At 43.3% G+C, this 19,720-nt stretch overlaps 1 protein-coding gene and 1 long non-coding RNA gene across 3 annotated transcripts; both read right to left on the bottom strand.

Annotated features, from left to right (window-relative positions):
• Positions 1 to 520: 520 nt before the first annotated feature.
• LOC127323589 (polypyrimidine tract-binding protein homolog 3) lies at positions 521 to 5,830 on the bottom strand. 2 transcript variants are annotated; one of them, XM_051351713.2, is made up of 15 exons: positions 5,690 to 5,830; positions 5,486 to 5,551; positions 5,262 to 5,333; positions 5,076 to 5,152; positions 4,663 to 4,744; positions 3,779 to 3,911; positions 3,221 to 3,285; positions 3,087 to 3,136; positions 2,960 to 3,001; positions 2,765 to 2,816; positions 2,630 to 2,678; positions 2,526 to 2,539; positions 2,261 to 2,368; positions 1,326 to 1,469; positions 521 to 1,181 (listed from the first exon to the last, which is right to left on the bottom strand). In XM_051351713.2, the coding sequence occupies exons 2-15, from the start codon at positions 5,540 to 5,542 to the stop codon at positions 792 to 794; spliced, it is 1,335 nt and encodes a 444-aa protein (XP_051207673.1). In that variant the 5' UTR covers positions 5,543 to 5,551; positions 5,690 to 5,830; the 3' UTR covers positions 521 to 791. The 2 variants fall into 2 exon arrangements, with proteins under 2 accessions (XP_051207673.1, XP_051207669.1); XM_051351709.2 differs by having other exon boundaries at positions 593 to 1,469.
• A 9,780-nt stretch (positions 5,831 to 15,610) lies between these two features.
• Positions 15,611 to 17,615, bottom strand: LOC127317659 (uncharacterized). The gene is made up of 5 exons (XR_007861411.2): positions 17,332 to 17,615; positions 17,146 to 17,242; positions 16,904 to 16,980; positions 15,945 to 16,020; positions 15,611 to 15,778 (listed from the first exon to the last, which is right to left on the bottom strand). It is a non-coding gene; the product is annotated as an uncharacterized lncRNA (long non-coding RNA).
• Positions 17,616 to 19,720: the final 2,105 nt, after the last annotated feature.

Raw genomic sequence — 19,720 nt, 5'->3', positions numbered from 1 at the left:
TAATTCTACTTTGAAAGCCATTTTTTCTGCAATAAAGGAAATGCTTGTTCCCGCTCTCTCTCAACAGAAACCAAAAAAAAAAAGACTTGTTTTTTGAGGCAAAAGTTTACACAAATCTGTTTGACTTTTCTCTTTGTTCAGCAAGCCTTACCTGTGGAGTTCATTTTTGCCAAATATCTACCTCATTACCTTCCTCATGTTATAACGATCTACCTAGAACGACTCGTGGTCATCAGTTCGTAAGGATGTACCTATATATCCCTGTATAAGAGCGTAATATCAACAAATCATGATATCTATCTGTGTTAGTCCACGTGTGCTGCTTCTTTTGTCGGGAAGAAAACATGACACTTTCGTCTTTGATTTGAATTTTGTCCATAGAAAATTTCTACGCATACAACAATTCTTCAATGCAAAAGTGCTCTTCAATCCTCAGTTGCTAAACAACCAGAAACACAAACACACCTTTTGAACAAAACTGGCAGGTTCGTACCTGACTGTTCACGATAGGGTGACGCTCTTTCAATGAAATTTTCCTCTCTTTTTTTCCTGATTTCTTTTCACTCATAATTCATACTACTAGCACAGCACGCAATAAAATTCTTTGGTTACCTTAAACCAGACAGAGAGAAAAGGAACAAAAACCGTCGAAAACGTTGGTCACAGACGGTACAGCAAAGACAAAGCAAACAGTCCGGAGAACAGCACAGAATACACATCTTAAGGCTCAGAACTTCCTTAAAGAAGAACATGAAGCGAGAACCGATTAGCAGCCATGGCCTCAGAGCTTCCTATAAACTCTGCATCTGGGAAAACGAAATCCGTATGGTGTTCCCCTCCAGTGAGCTGGCATGCTTTGACACAAGGGCCTCGGTTGCTTCCTCTTCAGATTCAAACAAGACGAGTGCCTGCCTCTTGCCGTTCACCTCGAATAGCTTTGTGCCGACAACAGAACCATGCTCAGACACATGAGTAAGGATCGCATCCTCAGAGATGTCTTGGGAGAGGGCAGAAATGTGGATCATCTTTGTTGGAGCACAACAATGTCGGTAGTTCTTGACCACATTGCTATTAAACCTGTTAAGGCTTGAATTGGTGTATTCATGCGCGTCGGCGGAAGGTGTTATAGTGGGGTACTTTGAGTAGTTAACTTCCAGCTTGTTCCCAAATAGCATTGCACCCTGCAGGCAAAAAATGGACAAAATGGCATCCCAAATGTTAAATGAAGCAATTATACAATGTACGAATAACAATAACAGGGATATATTACATACAAAATGGAACAGAGAAACCTCATAGATTGGTACTAGAGAAAACGCACACACCTTTAGATAATGGACAGCCAGCTCAGACTGAAACCCATCAGCCATTTCTACAAGGGCATGATCTGGTTTGTTGCGTAGTACCTTGATTCGAACTATGTTTCCATATAAAGAGAAGAGATTGAAGAGCTTATCCTCATTGGTTTGCTGCACATGAAAGTTAAACAAATGAAAGACGCCTTTGAAGAGAATAAGCTCATTTGAAGAGAAGATTAGTGACCACATTTGTTCTGGAATTTCAACTGAAGGTCAGTTCAGTCATTGACAATCAAAAAAGAAGGTGATGCTTTAACTTCAAAAGCACATATCATGCCTGCTGACTCAAAATCCTACCCACCAACCACTTAAACGATAACATGTGCAAATTTTATCTTTTCAAGGGATTAGGATGACCAGGTCCACGTCGCAATAGACCAAGTAAAACAAGGCAGACAGAGGACCTCACCAACATGCACAGTATTCCAGTTCTGCTTTAGCTTGATCACAACAGGTAAACAGAGACTTCAGTTTTCATCCTTAAAACAAGAAAGACGCACCTCGCCAACATGCACAGTATGCCAGTTCTACTTTAGCTTGATCACAAAAGGTAAACAGAGACTTCAGTTTTCATCCTTATTAACTATGTTAAAATATCAGATAGCTCAATAGGATCCAATTCAGCAAATCTAGTTGACAGCACAACAACATGGATTAAGTCCATTGGCCCAAAGTTTGAACATCAAGGACCTTTTTGGCATTTTTGAAACATCAATGACCAAAGCAACCTCTAGCAAACCTTCAGGAATGAAGGTGGCCATTAACCCTCAGAGAGGATTTTCAATTATAATTTAAGCACAAACAACCAAACTGCCTAACACAATCTTTAGAATAATGCGATGAAAAGATTAAGATAAATAAAGGGGGTTCCAATGTTCAATTCAAAACAGGTGAAAACTTACCTCGGTGTTTAAATTACTGACTATCAGTGTGCACCGTTCGTTGGTACCACTAACTCCAGGCGGTAAAGATCCACCAAATGCAGCTGCAATCATTGCGGCTCTTCCCATCTGTTATGCACCAAATTCAAATGCTTATGCATGAGAGCCAGAAGGGATATTTACACGAGATGCAAAGCAAGTGGTAGGCATGTGTATCCAGCTGATTATTTTCTGCAAATTGAGCAGGAAAAAACACCACCCGAAAAAACTGCTCAGAGGCACCAACCTGTGCAAACGGAGCTGTACACCAAAAATGAAACTGAATCAGATATTTTTCAATGATCCGCGATGAATTATTAATTTAGAACACAATGATATGTAGTATTGTACCTCCAGGTTGTTGGAAGGCATAAAGACCGCCAGGATCTGGAAAACCTTGCTGCTCCAATCAAAACATTATTTTGCTTGAGCATAAATTGATGCATACAACAAGTCACATGACAAAAGAAAGAGAATCACTCAAACCTGAGAGGGCCTTGGACGTTGTTCTGTGGGCAATGATGGATTTGTGAAATCCCTGGACAAAAAAAAGCAAATGACTGTCATGTTAACTGATGCTACATGACTATAGGATAATGCAATTCCTTAAAAACATTGGAATGCACGTGCATTGTCCAAAAATATCAACTGAAGGGAATAGAACTGGGAAATCAATCTTACCTAGACCGATCATTGTTGAAATGGACTTGCAGTTCGCTGAGACTGGATATTCACGCAAAGGAAGAATATATCAGATATTATAACTGAGAAAAATAAAATTTTAACTAAGATTAGTCATAGCTCATACTTGGAATATTGGATGTCTAGCTGGCAGCAACCATCATAGATGTTCCTTCCCTGTAATATTTTGGTTTGTAAGGTTAAGATGTGTCTGAACTATATGTCGATTCTAGGACATTAATGGAGCCATGAAATAATTACATGCAAAGCACCAAATGCTTCCACAGCTTCTTGACGTGATTGGTACTGGACGAGGGCTTGGAAACCTGCACCAAACAAACAAAATGCATAGGATCATCTTTTTCAGATATTCAAGAGAGCCAATTTACTTATTCCCAGTTGAATGAGTAACTAAGTGCAGAAAATACTGCAACAGAAAAATTAGGCTACACCTAGCGAGAAATATCAAGCCTGTATCCACCTTTTCTGTATAGGTGTAAATCTGTAGTAGCATATTCCACAATAATTCAGTATTTTGTTGCTACAATTATTTGCACACATGTTTCTAGACTGTCAAACTCATCATTAAAGAATGTTGCATCTAATGTAAATAATTGATATAGGTATGACACATAGTGTTTATACAACAGTTGGCATACATTTGCTCTTTTGTCAAAGGTGTAGCATATTATGCATATTTCACATACTTGTTGATAAATCAACATATTCATTCACGCATAACCCGGAAAGTGAATCAGAGGATTCATATGAAGTGTATGTGCACAGGTGTGTGAGAGAGAAAGAGAGGTGGAGTCTGACCAGCTGACTTCTGAAATGTGACAATCTTCTCCACAAATCCATATGCTTTGAAAACTTGATGTAAGACCTCCACCGTTATAGGATACATCATGTGGTGAATGGTAGCTAAAAGGATTCGGTTGGGTTCTGAGTCCTGAGGGCGAGCACAGAGCAGCAAACAGGCACCAAGACAGAAGAGTGGGAGAAAGAAAAGAATAAATAGAGAGGAATAGGTATATCTAGTTGGAAAAATAAGAGGCAGTAGATATAATATGCAATATAACTCAGCTATCTGAAAGAGATATGAGAAGATACTAAATATAGCCAATCGCCCTTCCAATTTCAATATGTGAAGTACTCCCTCCGTCCCACCAAAATTGTCTCAACTTTTTGTCAAAATTTGGATGTATCTACCTACTAGATAGTGTCTAGATACATCCAAATTTTAACAAAGTTGAGACACTTTTGGTGGAACAGAGGAGTATTTCAACATTTCATGGTGAGGCAGTAAGTCAAGTTTCCATTTTTAACAGAACCGAACTAGTCCAATATATCCAACTTGTAGGTTCCGCTGTAGCATAAATACCACTATCATATTTACAACATGTAGGCACGCCAAACCATTTGAGGGAACTAGATATCTTATCAATGTGTAACCAATCCAAGGTCTATGCGATGTTTTACAGCCACAAACAAGTAAAAAATAGTGTTTGATAATAACTTTAAGAAGTATGCCATTTACTTCCACAGCTAAATGTGAGTTGTGAGTATGATGCAGAGAAAATCTCGGTAGGATACAACAATCAATGTGCAGATTTCATAGTAGACAGATGAAACTGACAACTTATGATAACTCTGGAAAGATTATAAAGCAAACCTTGAAAGTGCAGAGTAGACAAGTATACCTGATCAGAATTCCGTCCATGAGAGCTCTGGTCAGTGGTAAGTTCTTGGTGGGATGAAAATTGTATGTAAACATTCCTTCCTCTAAAATGACATAAAAGAGTGCACACGTGTGCGAAAAGGAATAAGCACATACCAAATGAGATATGAAAGTTAACTAGAAGTACTGTTCTGTTTTGTGTGAACAAGATGCAACAACAAAGCGCACTGAATTATTATTATTTGCCGAGACCAAAAGAAAGCACAGCACAAAGCGCAGACCATATTATTAGGCATTTTGCACTATCCAGACCAGGCCATAACTATGTACCAGCAGCTAACATTGCAAAAACTAAGTACAACTGTACAGCAGCAGCCACAGGTAATTACTGAAGCTCGTGGTACCAAAAACCATCACAGCCAAGAACGGCATCACCTTACGCTAGGTTGGACAGTACTGTAGTACTGCAGGGCGCTCACGGAGGAGTGAATGTCTTGCATCTGGAGAAGAGCCTGCACCACCAAAAACATCCAATTTCAATATCACGCCTGCTTAATTACACACACACACACTTAATTACACACACACACACCGGCCAGCAAGGAAGAAGGGAGAACCCACCTGATTCTTGGCACGCAGCATAACGACCTTGGACACCGTGCCGAACGGCTGCATCAGCTGAAGCAGATCGGCCTGCGACGAACAGCAGACGATAAGGAGAAGCGGAGGCATGGTGCGTTGGCAGTAAAAAAAGAAATCTTGATTCAGAAGAACAATCCAATCACCCCGGACAGAAGAAAGAGTCGAAGAAGAGAAAGGTTGGAGATTTAGCCCCTGTTTCTCACCTCGGCGATCTCCTGGCCGACGTTCCGGATGTGGATCACCTTGGACGGCTCCGCCATCCTCCCGAGCTGGAAACAACACAGGCAGACCACCGGTAATCAGGAGGAAATTCTTCATCGCGCCACGCTCGGGTAAATGGATGGAAGGGAGCCGAGTGGAGGGAGATCCGGAGACGGCCGGTCCAGTGTGGGGGAGAGAGACGTTACCTTGGTGGAGGGTTTAAGCGGGAGGGAGATCTAGGGTTTTGGCCGCGGCTGTCGCTGCCGAGAGAGCGAGAGGAAGGAGGGGGAATTGGGAGGGGGGAGAGCCACTAGGTTGTGTTCTGGATTGGTGGGGCGGAAAGAGATGGAAAACGGCTGTGTAGTGTAATCGGTTGTTGGATGAGGCGAGCGACTCGTGTTTGTTTTGAGCGACCTTGGTCGTGGGCGGCACGTCGTGTCGCCTGTCGCCGCACGGGGCCAACGGGTTTGTTTAATAACTGGATAACAGCATCCCACCTGCATCCCCAAACGGTGCCGAATCAACTGTTTTGGGACGTTTTGGTAGACACGGCTGTAGATGCTCTTGAAAATCGCTTCGGTCGCCAATTTTGGCGTGACGAATAGGTTTCGCACCAGCGCAGCGCTAAGGTTCGACGTTGCCACCGCGGGAGAAGCTGCGGCCGGCGGAATTGAGTTATTGGCATCCACGATAGCGGAATCCGATGGGAGAGGAGTGGAGCGGCCTACCATCGCCGGTGAATCGCAGACGGGGGAGCGAGAGAGGGTGAAATCAGGAGCATGGGAGGTGAATGGTCGGGCGGTTGCCTTTCGCACGCTCGCCTTTTCCTTTACCACGCGCGGTGCCACGTGCGCCAAATATGCAGCGCGCTGAGCCGCCATTTCACGAGCGATGGGGAAAAATAGCTTGTCGCGCGTCTACTAGAGTGTCTTTTTTCGCGCGGGCACGCTGAACTGGCAGTTTTTACCGCGTGGGCATGTTTTAGCGCATTTGTTGGAGATGCTCTAAGATATGTTCCTCTTCATCCGAAGTTCATGTTTGGCCAAGCGATATATCCATTTCATATCATTCTGCATATCAGCTTAATTAGTAAATTAAAATTTGAAAAGTTGATATACACAAAAAATTATATTACTAAATTCATCAAGACGAAATTATAATTCATGAGAGTTAAAATAACTAGTTGGAGGTGCGCGTTTTTATTTATTCATGAGAATTAAAATAACTAGTTAGAGGTGTGTGTTTCGCCGAACCATTTACATTTCGTGTTATCACAATATAATTGGGTGGTAGAAGATTTGTGTTAACATCATACCTTATGCCTTTAGAGTTTTTAACATTTTATTCTAATGACACACGACTGCTAGGCCATGCTTTTACGGGAAAGAGGGGTGTGTGAGATAAGGATGGCAATTTTACCCACGAGCATGGGTATTTGTGGGTGTGAATACCGTACCCGCATGGGCAGGGTATGGCGAGGGGGCTGCTCGGAAATGCCCACCATGAGGTGCTTAGGATTTATGAAATCTACATGTTAGCACGAGACATCAGATACCAAATGAATAGAAGGCAAGATTTACCCAGGTTCGGGATCCTCGATGAGGTAAAACTGTTAGTCCTGCTTGTCTGATCATGAGTTATCGATGAAAAAGGTTATAATGGGGCAGTCGATAGACTGCATTATGGTGAACTCGCCGAAAGGCAAGGTTTCTAGGGTTGGTGTATGCGGAATTGTGTAGGATGATTTCGATGTCCTCCGGCAGGCCCTCTCCTGGCCTTTATATAGGATGTCAGGTCCCGAGAGTCCTGCGCGGATTCACAATGAGATCTAATATATTCTTTCCTTATTCGACATTTGCTTGCCTTGTCCGTCAATAAGTTGTCTCCTTCTACCATTCCTCCATTGCAACTGATGTATTAGCTCATCTTGGGTTGCGATAATCTTCATGGATCCCTCGTTGGGCCAAAGGAGGTAGGACAATGTTGGGTACCTAAAGGGTAATGCCCACATCAGGGTATGGGTACACTTTCACATCCTTTGGTAGTATTCATGCCAATGAATGGCATGGGTATAGACTCGTACCCGCGGGTTAGCACATACTCTACCTATTTATTATCAATTTGTTATGTGACACGCCCACTCTTGTTGACTTATGAGTTTGTGATTTCTACATTTCCATAATTGTTATATACTCAACTACATGTTATTGAGATGAGATAATTAATGTTTTTTTTATCAAATTTGATAAAATTGTGAATAACTTGTGTACTATTTGAACCCGATGGGTACGGATACCCATCAGGTATGGGTATGGGTAAATTTTTATACCCATGTGTACGAATATCTTCCTGCATTGCAGATGGGATTGATACAGAAGCAAAGGCCGGCTCATTCTCGTCAAATCAGTTATATCAACTAAGCATGTTCATCAATGCCTCGTGGCGGAGGCCCCGGTGTGGTTGTTTGAGGAATTAGAGAAGTGAATGAGCGCGTTTCTTGGGCGGGCAAGAAGGATGTCAGTGGAGGTCAGTGTCTTGTTGTGTGGTATAGGGTTTGTAAACCTCTGTGTTTTGGTGGCTTGGAGATCAAGGATTTATGGATGCAGGGGTTAGCGCTCCGCACGAGATGGGAGTGGCTAAGGCGATCGGACAACTCTAGACCATGGCAAGGGCTACCTATGATGAAGCATTCGGAAGCTGAAGAGGTTTTTTTAGGGATTCATAGCATATAAAACAAAAAATTCCTACGGAACAACGAATAAACCACCAAGATCTAATCTAGGAGATGCATGCATCCATGTGGTAGCATGTAACAATGCGATAACTTGATATGCTTACCGCTGCAAATCATGTGCGGAACCTTAACGGTTGGTGTCGATGTAGACGATCACGATCCGTTCAATCTTGGTGATCCAACTCGATCAACTCTGTCACTTGTGCGGCGGCTCCAAGGAGATGCACACGTACAACTTGACGACGTCTTCTCCTTCTTGTTCCAGCAAGTTGGATTCGAGGTAGAGAGATCACTTCGGCATCACGACACACCTGGTGCAAATCCGGCATGGCTTCGCCCGGACTATCTTTTCGGAGTTCGCCAGAATTAGGGTTCTGGCGAGATTTCGGCGATCACCGGCGGAGGTTCGTGATGAGATTCGTAGCATAGAAAACAAAAAATTTCCTACCGCAAGAACGAAAACCAAGCCAAGATGCAATCTAGTAGACGGTAGCAACGAGGGGATAACGAGACTAACCCTTGAAGATTTCCAAAGCCTACGAGATTAGATCTCGTTGTTGCAGAAGATGATCACTTGCCGCTTTCAAAAGCGCGTAGAAGATCTTGATGGTGCCACAATCGGGCAACACCTCCGTACTTGGTCACACGTTCGGTGTTGATGAAGACGACGTCCTTCTCCCCGTTCTAGCGGGCAGCGGAAGTAGTAGATCCTCCTCGAAATCCCGACAGCACGACGACGTGGTGGCGGTGGTGGTGGAGATCTCCGGCAGGGCTTCGCCAAAGCGTATGCAGGAGAGGTGGTGGAGGAGGGCGGCTAGGGTTTGGGTAGAGGGGGGCGCCGGCTGATACCGGAGATCGAATTCCGATAACGCAAACATCCACTTACCAAGTCGGCCTTTCAAAACAGGAGCCGACAGCATGTGCTTGACAACGTCTGACTTGCATATGACGATGATTTCTGCCGTCAAAAGGATGTGATGAAGCTTGGTGCAGGTGAAGAACAGGCAGAGGCATAACTTCTCTACCTCAGGATACCTTGTCTCTGCATCCAACATCCTCCGGCTGAGGTAGAATACGACCTTTTCAACACCCTCGTAGAGTTGCACCACCACTGAAGCGATGGACGTGTCAGCCATGCGATAAGTAGATATAGAACGGCCTGTCTTGCTGAGGTGGAACTAGCACAGTGGCGTTGTCGAGATACCGCTTAATCTCGTCAAACGCTTGTCGCCGTTACCCCCCAGTGAAACTCGTCATCAGATTTGATCTTCACCAACGCCATGAACGGCTCAATTCGTCCTGACAGATTAGAGATGAACCGTCGGACGAAGTTGATCTTGCCGATGAGACGTTGGAGCTCCTTTTTCGTGGTAGGTGGCTGCATGGTACGTACCGCCTCCTGACTTTTCAGGCCGATCTCAATTCCTCGTTCATGAACCAGAAAACCTAGGAACTGACCGGCCGTCACACCAAAGGCACACTTCTTTGGATTCATTCTCAGTCCGAATTTCCGAGTTCGGTCTAGGATGCGTCGCAGATCATCCAAGTGTCCCTCCATGGAGACAGACTTGACCACCACGTCATCGATGTAGATTTCCACCAACTTGCCGATCAGATCATGAAAAATATAATTCATGGCTCTTTGGTACGTTGCACCAGCATTCTTCAACCCAAAGGTCATGACTACATATTCAAACAAGCCCACTGACCCTGGTACTCTGAATGCAGTCTTGTGTATATCTTCTGGAGCCATGAAGATCTGGTTGTAGCCGGCATTCCCATCCATGAAACTCAACACCTTGTGACCAGCAGCTGCATTGATCAATGTTTCTGCCACAGGCATTGGGTATTCATCCTTTGGAGTGGCTCTGTTGAGATCTCGGAAATCTATTGCCACATGCCATCGGCCGTCCTTTTTCTCTACAGGTACGATACTGGAGATCCATTCAGCATACCTGCATGGCCTGATGAACCCGGCGGTCAACATTTTTCGATCTCTTTCTTGACTTCTTCGAGAATTTCGGCCTTCATCTGACGTGCTCGTTGTTGGAATGGCCGGAATCCTTTCTTGAGAGGGAGCCGATGCTCAATGATGCTCCTTTCTAACCCAGGCATCTCTGTGTAATCACATGCAAAGCAATCTGGGTATTCTTTTAACAGAGCTATCATCTGGCTCCTGAGGTGTGGATCTAACTTTTTGCTGATGAAAGTTGGTCGTGGCTTATCCCCAGGACCAATGTCGACTTCTTCCAGCTCATCAGCCGACGTAAACCCATATCCTAGCTTTCCGTCACCTGTTAGATCGACGCTGAGCACGGGTAAAACGTATGGCGGGGATAATAAAATGGGCCGATTGCTGGAATCGGCCCCCATTTTGATTGTACTGCTCAATGAAGGTTTACATCTTGGTCTTGCTTTACTATGACTACGTGACATGCTTGAGACAAGATTGTCACTTTTTTTTTTGGGGCCGATCACAAGGATTGGCCTTGCCACATACATCCATAGCCTTTGCTCTTGTTACACGGTCAGGCCGGTGGATAAGACCAGCCTCACCCCGTTTTTTGTCACGTCGATGCGCTCGCAGTCGTCCAAAGTGATGCCTGAGAGTGGCTCTTGGCCTGCCGTCTCCCAAACGTTCATGCCAGCCGTTGAAATCTCGGCTGAGTCATCTGCGTGGACGACCTCTACTTCATCTCCATCCCACTGAATTAGACATTGGTGCATTGTGGATGGAATGCAACAGTTGGCGTGGATCCAACCTCTCCCTAGCAGGACAGCATAGGTGCTCTTGCTATCGACAATGAAGAATGTCGTAGGGATGGTTTTCCTCCCCACGGTCAGATCCACGTTCAGAACACCTTGTGCTTCTGATGCCTGGCCGTTGAAATCGCTCAGTGTAACGTTGGTCTTGATCAGATCCGAGCTAGAGCGTCCCAACCGACGTAGCATGGAGTATGGCATGATGTTGACTGCCGCTCCGGTGTCCACCAGCATCTTGTTGACAAGCTGCCCATTGATGTAACCTCGTAAGTACAGGGCCTTCAGGTGTCTGTAGCTTCTTTCTCGTGGCTTCTCGAAGATAACTGGCCGTGGGCCGCAGTCAAGTTGTGCCACAGGTGCTTCGTCTAATCCTGGAGCACAAAACTCCGCTGGAAGGATGAACACCATGTTTGTACCAGCCGATGTCTCATCATCGGCTCTCTTTTGCTTGGGGCGCCACTCCATCTTTTGTGGTCGACCCTCCTCGTCCAGAGTTCGCTGAATCTTCGCGGCCAGATCAGGCCGCGCTTTCCTCAACGTATGCAGGTATAACCTTTCGGCTTCCTCCAAGCCACGTAGTCGCTGAACCCTACGCTTTTGGGAACGGCTGAGTCCATCAGGGCACCACCTTGGCCGGTGGTACTTATCTTCTTCTTCTTCATCGTCGTCTTCCAACTCTTCGAGATCTTCCACCCGAGAGGACTCAGCTTGCTTGTTCCGAGATGGGAGAGGTCCCAGACGCTTGAACACTGACACGTCTCCTGTGCTCTTCTTCTTCTGTCTACATTCTGGGCAGTTGCCGATTGTAGGCAATCGGCTCATTGAAAGTGCATGGAGCCCCCATGTGTGGTTTTGGTAATTAATGACAATCCCTATGGACTAATGTTTGCATTGAGTTATATTTGTAGGAGTTGTCCATAGGCAATTCTTGAACCATATGTTGGCTTCAAGGTTGCAATAAGAAGAAATTGATGAAGGATATCAAGTGTCAAGTATGTCTTGAAGATGAAGATGAAGTGAGCCCTCAAGTTACTTCAAGACATCAACATGATGAAGAATGAAGAAATGAAGTGCAAGTTCAAGATGAGTCATCTCGAAGAGATCCTTTGCTTGAGTCTTGCCATCCATATGGTGATCATGGATATGTGAAGATGCGCCAAAGAAGAAGCTCTCCCATGGTGGATTATGGGGGAGCAATCCACATGGTGGTCATGGTTATGTGAAGATGCGCCGAAGAAGAAGCTCTCCCATGGTGGATTATGGGGGAGCAATCCACAAGACTTCGTCAAGCAAGCACAAGCAAGAAAGGCGTTCCATCTTGTTGAGGTCAAGATTGTCGTCATGAAGCTCAAGTGGAATGCGCAAGTATAAGGTTTGCTCTTGATAGGGTTTCTTTCTCACCGGTCTCATAGTGTAGTTGGAGACCGGTTTTTAGTTTAGTTGCCGTACTATCAAGAGGACTCTCGAGTGAGTAACTCGATCGTATCGTTCGGAGAGAGCTCAAACCTTTGCATCCTTGCATCATCTTTCTTGGTTGTTATTTGGACCTTATCCATGTGATGTTTTAGAGCTTGTGCTTATTATCATGACAAGCTCTAGTTCATCGAAAACGGATTTTGCATAGATCACTTGTTGCGTTTTCGAGTTTGGTTCATCATCTTTCTTGGTTATTATTTGGATCTTATCCATGTGATGATTTAGAGCTTGTGCTTATTCTCATGACAAGCTCTAGTTCATCAAGAATGGTTTTTGCACGGGCAACTTGTTGCTTTTTCAAGATTGGAGGTTTTACCGGTATGTCTTTTTTAGATAGGTCAAACCTTTCATCATTTGTTTCTATCCTCCCTTGTTGGACTATGATGGTTTCCTGCATGATCTTGTAGAGCTTGTTCCTAGCTTTAAAACAAGCCCAAGATCATCAAAATCGGAGTCCGGATGCTAAAGTTATGCCCGTTTCAGTTTGATGTTTTCGAGTTTTTCAGGGGGCGGATATTCCGGCCCAAGTTTGGGGCGGATAATCCGGCCCCCCGGAAAAATCCGGTTTTTGGACAAATCCGGGCAAATATCCGGCCAAATGTCCGGCCCCCATCCTGAGAGCAGTTTTCTCATGTCCTTAGCCGTTTTTCAGGGCCCGGATATTTTGCAAATATCCGGCCCGGAAAATCCGGCCTGAGCTGACCCAAACGGTCATATTTCGATGGGAGGGGGTATTTAAGCCCCCCTTCTTCCTCCTTGGGCAGCTAACTCTTCCCCCAAGTGCTCTCCACCATTGTTGACCTTGAGAGCTTCTCTTTCCCTCTACTCCACCTATGCTTCTTGAATCTATTTGAGGGAAAAGGAAGAGGAGATCTAGATCTACATTCCTACCAATCAAATCACTCTCTTTGTGAGGGGAATCCACTAGATCTAGATCTTGGAGAAATTTGGTGTTCCTTCTCTTATTTGTTCTTCCTCTCTTATTCCCCCAATAGCTTTTGTAGCTGTGGGGACCCCGGACTAGCTGTCCGAAATTCCCTGTTATGTATACAGTTCACGACCCCATGATCAGTGCACCGTGAACACATAACCGAACTGATATCAAATTACACCATCCATTACAAAGCGGAATAAGAAAATTACAACATGATCACACGACCAATACTTACATAATAGCCTCGAAGGGCTTAACTAAACATCAGAGTAGCATCATCACTGCAGCAGCGCGGTACCCAAGTCATCTGCCATAACCCTATAGGCAACTGACTGGGAAGAAGTTCCTAGCTCGCATAGACGTCGCCAACTCCTTCTTCATCCGTCGTGTTCCTCCAAGTCTGGCCAAGTAAATAGCCAGGGACAAAGCCGTGAGTACATTTGGAATTGTACTCGCAAACCATCAAGAAAGGTACTTTGCAAGAATGCAAGATGACAAGTGCTAAACTAAGAAGACAAGAAGGAAGAGCTAATTTTCTCCAGTGGAAATAGCATGAGGAAGAGAATCAGTTTCTCTCGTGGATATAGCATGTGAAAGAGAGATAGTTTCTCTTGTGGATAAAGCATGCCGGCATCTCAAGTGATGCGGATACTATGGTCTTTCAACGACATCCACTAAACGTCTAGGAGGAAAGATAGCATACCGCCATCTCAATTGATGGGAACGCTTAGGAAGTTCTATGACACATCTATATCTTTAGTGAAGAGGAGTTAGCATAAGGCCATCTCAGTTGATGGGGATGCTAGAGAATTCCTATGACATATCTATACCTTTATTGAAGAAGATACTTCAAAATATATCTATGACATCTCTAATTCTTTGTCAAGTGAGAGTTCCTCTTCAAGAAACATTAGGAAGGAGTTCCCCACTTGGTCTCAATTTTCCCACGACCATCTCCATATGGTCAACACACGCCCATTTTCCGTACCTTTCCGGTACATATAAACACAACACTTCCTTTGCAAAGCATTTGTCAAAACAAAATGCAAGCCCCGGTAAAGGTAGACCTTTGCAACCCGTCCATGACCGCGGACACGGCTATTCGAATAGATTTGACTCTGCAGAGTGTGCGCACTTTCCCCACAAGAACTGATAAATCCGCCGGGATCATCCCCGGATCGTCATACGAGAGTATGCGAGTCTCGGATAACCAGTCATAGTCTTTCGCCCGTCTCCTTTGGCACAAGTCCTTCCCTGCGGGCTTACCCCTTCCCGGCACCCCGGCAGCATACCTCCTTTTGAGCGTATCTCCGGCGCCACGTCGGAAGACCCTCAGTAATCGTCCGGCTATCAGTTAAGACAGTGTATTGCCTCCTCCAGAGCGCAACCCGACGTCGGAGGTCATCTTGACCCTCCCTAGAGAGTTGTGAAGGGTGCTTATGCCAATCTCAACGAACTACGGACTAAGCCCATGCCCATATTGGATAATGTGGTTGCGCGAATAAAAGTTGGGCTGGTGTACACATATACGCAGTGCCCCTTTTGAAACCATTTCTTTTTCCCACAACACCTTGGTGTTCCACAAACAGCCATACACCACTTTCCCAAACATCCTTATCAAGATCCTTTGTTTTTCTTAAACCATACCCTTGGGTTAGCTCACCCAAGGTTTTTATAAACATTTACAACAAGGTAAACCTTGAGGGGTTCCCAACCTATAATTTCATGAGAAGGAACTACTATAGTACCATGGCCAAGATGAAGGTCATCATACCATGAGAGCATAAGTGAGTGGCATAAAGGGGGTCCTACTTGCTTAAGGTAAGCATGTAAGATGATAACAAAGGGTGGATCAAACTTTCAGATTTGGGGTGCTACTATACAACTTGGGTGGTGTAGGTGTATTACCCATCCATCATTCAAGGGGGGGGGGGGTACACGGCATAATTCTCTCAATTTGAGAAATATACCAAGCATCATGACTTTGATACCTCTATACTCAACAAAGTAGGGGTGTGGTGTAAAACTCTAATTTGGAATAGTACATGCTCGGTTTGAGCACTCATGAAGACCCAAAGGAGTAGCACGGCAATGACACCATGCATCTCTCCCACGTGTGAACCAAGATGAAAAACCACCACAAGTAACTACTCCTATTACAACCATACATAGACCAACATAGAGAGATCATCACATAAAGAGATAAGATGCTTAGGGATATCAACAAATGACATCCAACACCACATCATTCAGAGTTCAAAGATGGCTTGCCTTGGCTTATTTGTCCCTGGACTTCTTCAACTCCATCAATATAAGAATTCCAACAACATATATAAATAAAATCCTCGTTCGATTCCACTTCTTCTTCTTCTCCGGAATTGTTCGCATCTATCGCCGGAAAATATAAAAGGAACACAATCAATCACATTGCATCAACAAGACAACATTCAACAATCAACAACTAACCATGCAGCCAAGGTATAACATACTAAGGACTTATAGATACCACAAACCAGGTTTAAGAGTTTTAATTTAGAAAGCCCCCTTTATTTACCTAGTAAAGGTATGAGTGCACCACAACTTAGCAATTGCCTCTCTCGGTTATCACCATGGTATAAACCAAATATCCCCTGGTAGATAACATCATAAAGATGACAAGTGCATTAGTTTGGCATAAAAAACATTAACATTATAATTTGAAACATTTTTGGAAAAGTAGAAATCAGCTTTCCTAATTTAATTTGCTCACTTAACACTATACAAAAATAGGAAGCAAACCATATACCACATCATTTGAAAACTTAAGCAAAACAAAAGAGTTAATGTTAGGTTGCAGAGGTTTTGTTTTGCAAGCATGAAACAAAGGTTGCCCTTCTCTACTAAAAAGAGTTGGTCAAGGGTTTTAAATAAACCGAAAAGTTTTGCTTCAACAATGCATGTCACACATAAAAATTACTAACAGTAACAAATATGTATGAACAGAGACTAATAATATTTTTCCTAGATAGCCAGTACTAATACAAGACTAACCCAATTGGAATCACCCAAAAAGGTTAATCCTACTATTTTAGGAATTTCTTTGAATCTGACTGTACAGAAAACAAGATCTGTAAGCCATAAATCGTAGAAAAATCCTAAAAATATGAGGCCACTGGCATTTGAAAGGTAATTAAACATAGATTCATACACAATTGCATTTGGGTTCAAATTGTTTCTGAAACTCTCACAAATGGATTTAAAAGTTTACTGCATGTCTGTACCATTTGCTCTCCCTCTGGATTTACACAACAGATAAATGTTTGAAACTTGTTTGGGATGATTAAGAAAACAATCAGCAGTCCTACAAAATTGGAATCACTCAATTAGGTTCAAAAATGGATTTTTGATGATTTAAAAGCTAACAGCCATGTCTGCAGAACACACAGAACAAGTTTAATTCACCAAAAATCATACAGAAATCACAAAAATATGTGGTCTGCGGCGTCTGAAAGGTATTGAATAGGTGGTTCTTACCCAGTTGGTTTCATTCAAAAATTCGTCTCCAAGCTCCTGGTTTAATTCTACAAAGTCAGATCTGACCAGATCTTGATCTGTGAACCATTTCAATTTCAGGAGGTCATTTGAAGTGAAACCAACGCCAAAATGAAGGTACTGGAGTGAGATTTCACCCACAGTTGAGTTTGCTCAGAAAGGTTTTGTAAAACGGAAGAAATCTAACAAACAGTGATTCTGCATGTTTGTAGAACTTTATTTACCATGCAAAATCCGTAACGAATTTGAGGATGAGACCAACGCCAAGTTGTAGATCTTTTCAATATCTATCTGTGGAACTTTGAATCACTCGATTTGGATCTGCACACAAGATTTGGCGGATTTTACAAGTTCGTACTAGAATCTGAAATAGCAAGATTACAGAAATTACTGCAAGGTTTTGGACGAACTTTGCTCAAGAACTTCAGATCTGAGGATAGCTCAAACTTCTCCATGCTTGGACCAGCATGCACCTGCATCAAGATCCAATCTTGTGAGAGGAGAAAGGAGAAAGGGAGCTGGATTCATCCAAGGTTAGGGGAGAAGAGAGTGAGAGAGATGCTCTCATGGTGAGGGAAAGCTTGAGGGAGGAGGGAGCTTCATCTTGGAGTAGTTTCCATGGCCATGGCCGGCCATGGAGCTAAGAGGAGCAACATTTTCGTGGGAAGTGGAGAAGGAGAGTGTGAGGGAGTGTAGAGTGAGAAGAAATGAAGCAAATGGGAGTGGAGGTGGCCGGCTAGGGGGTATTTATAGAGGGAGAGGGGTGGCTGCCTCCTTATTTGATTGGTCAAGGTGGGTGGCTGCCCATTTAGTGATTGGGGTAGTTGGGAGACAAGGCTTGCAAGAGAAGAAAATGAGGAGGAGGGGCTGGCCGAATTTCAAGTCATGGCCGGCTCCTTTCTTGTCATGAGCAAGTGAGAAATGTGAGAGAGATGCACAACATCAATGTGTATAGTCCAAGGCATGATGTTGAGGATATAATGTCCATGAGTGATTTGGATGATGATAAGTATAGGAGTAGATACATATAGATAAAAAAGGAGTATGAAGGTGACATGTGACATGAGAATAATTTCCACCACTTTGGTTGAGACCAACTTATGATGAAGATAGTTCCCAAGGTATATTTGATGAGTAGTAGTTTTTATTTGAATTCAATTTTGGAAGGATTGGGATGGACCACATGCAACAATGCATGTGCATGCCAAGGTAAATAGGATGGTGATGGTGGTTTAGTCAATGACAGAGCAAGGTTAAGATAAATGGTGAGTGAAGTATCCATATACTCACAAGGATGAATATGGTGGCAGAAATCACCAATTCATGAGGTCAAGGTGGTGATGGAAAAGAATAGAGGATTGAGATGGGCATGATAAAATATAAGTTGCTCTTCAAATAAGAGGTCAATTGGGGGTGATTTGGAAGTATCAAATGATCATCCATTTGATCAAGAATTGGAGGATGGGGGAAAATACAATGTGGTAGATCAGAGATGTGCAAAGGTTGCTATTTGAAATAGAACTTGTTTGAAAAGTATTTGAAACACCTCAATTGTCTAGGGACAATTGGGAATGAACTCAAGTGGAATGAAGTTTGAAAGTGTTGAGATAAAACTAGTTGGAACATAGGGGTTCAAAATATTCTACTTACTTTCTCTAGTAAAGTAGAGTCTTTCTCCAATGTAAAAATAAGCAAGAGGGAAAACAAGAAATGGTATAGGTATCATAAACAAGCCTTTTGCTGAAAAGAAAACAAGATAGAAAATAATGTTTTAGAAATCAGTACGTGGTAGAAATGGGATGAGAAACAAAACCCATTTCAGTTCTTTGTTTTGTTTGAAGAAATTTCTTGAAAATATTTAATAAAACTAGAAGTAGTTTTGTACTCAAAACTAGAGAAGGAAAACAGTAGGGTTTTTGAGGAGGAAAACTAATTTAGAGAGGAGTGTTCTCAAGGGTAGATGATGGCTACAAAATGTACCCATCATTCCACTCTTGGTTTTGTGAAGATTAAACTTGAATAATCACAAGAGGCAAGAGTGCAGAAAGTGATCTTGAGGTTAAACATTTGATAGGGTTCAAGATCAATGGAGTATAAGAGTTGCAAGAGTAGAATAGGACATGCAAGACGTGGAAGTTACAGATGGTATTGCATAGATGAGATCAATTGCCAAAGTCTGGACATCTTAAGCCTGTCGACACAGATGGTCGACATGGCCTCAAAACCAACAAGGATGAGTGGGTGTAAGAGAGGGATGTAGCTAGGGGTAGACGATCCCTAGTTTTGAATTAAGGATGATTGAGCTATCTTGTACCACAAAGAGAAAAATCAAGATGGCACACTCATGTTGTCATCAGGAGAGAGGTTTGATGTAGTAACAAGGAAAACAATCTTTCCTAAGTCCCACATGTGTTTTATTTGGTGAGTTGCTTGTTTAACCACTAGGGGTGTTGTTCTATGAGGTAGCTCAAGACAAACTCAACAAGCAAATCAAGACAATTCATCTACCAACAGATCAAGGCAATTCATCATAACAAACAGATCAAGGCAATTCATCTTAATTAGTCTAAAGAAAAAGTTTTTGTTCCCCCTAATTTTGCATTAAGGGCAAATAAACAAGGTTGCAAAAGTGGGGCGTTACAGTAGCTTTGTTGGAATTTGAGAGAGAAGGACTTGAGCATCTTTGCGGTGTTCTTGCCATTGCATTTGGTGCATCGGTTTGAGTTCTCCACGGTGATTCGTGGAGGTGAAAGCAAGAAGGTTGTTACTCTTGGGTTCTTGGAACCCTAGACGGATTCT

The sequence above is a fragment of the Lolium perenne genome, chromosome 1 (genome assembly GCF_019359855.2).
Source record: "Lolium perenne isolate Kyuss_39 chromosome 1, Kyuss_2.0, whole genome shotgun sequence".
NCBI lineage: Eukaryota > Viridiplantae > Streptophyta > Magnoliopsida > Poales > Poaceae > Lolium > Lolium perenne.
The sequence above is the reverse complement of the archived record's forward strand: the minus strand, read 5'-3'. Positions and strand labels throughout refer to the sequence as shown.

Bases quoted from the DNA above. Each gene is read 5' to 3' on its own strand.
- LOC127323589 (XM_051351709.2), bottom strand. From the start codon at position 5,542: ATGGCGGAGCCGTCCAAGGTGATCCACATCCGGAACGTCGGCCAGGAG. The intron at 2,817-2,959 runs GTAAGATTGATT...TTTTTTGTCCAG, and splicing joins TTCAACAATGATCGGTCTAG to GGATTTCACAAATCCATCAT. The intron at 2,679-2,764 runs GTTTGAGTGATT...TGATTGGAGCAG, and splicing joins AACGTCCAAGGCCCTCTCAG to CAAGGTTTTCCAGATCCTGG.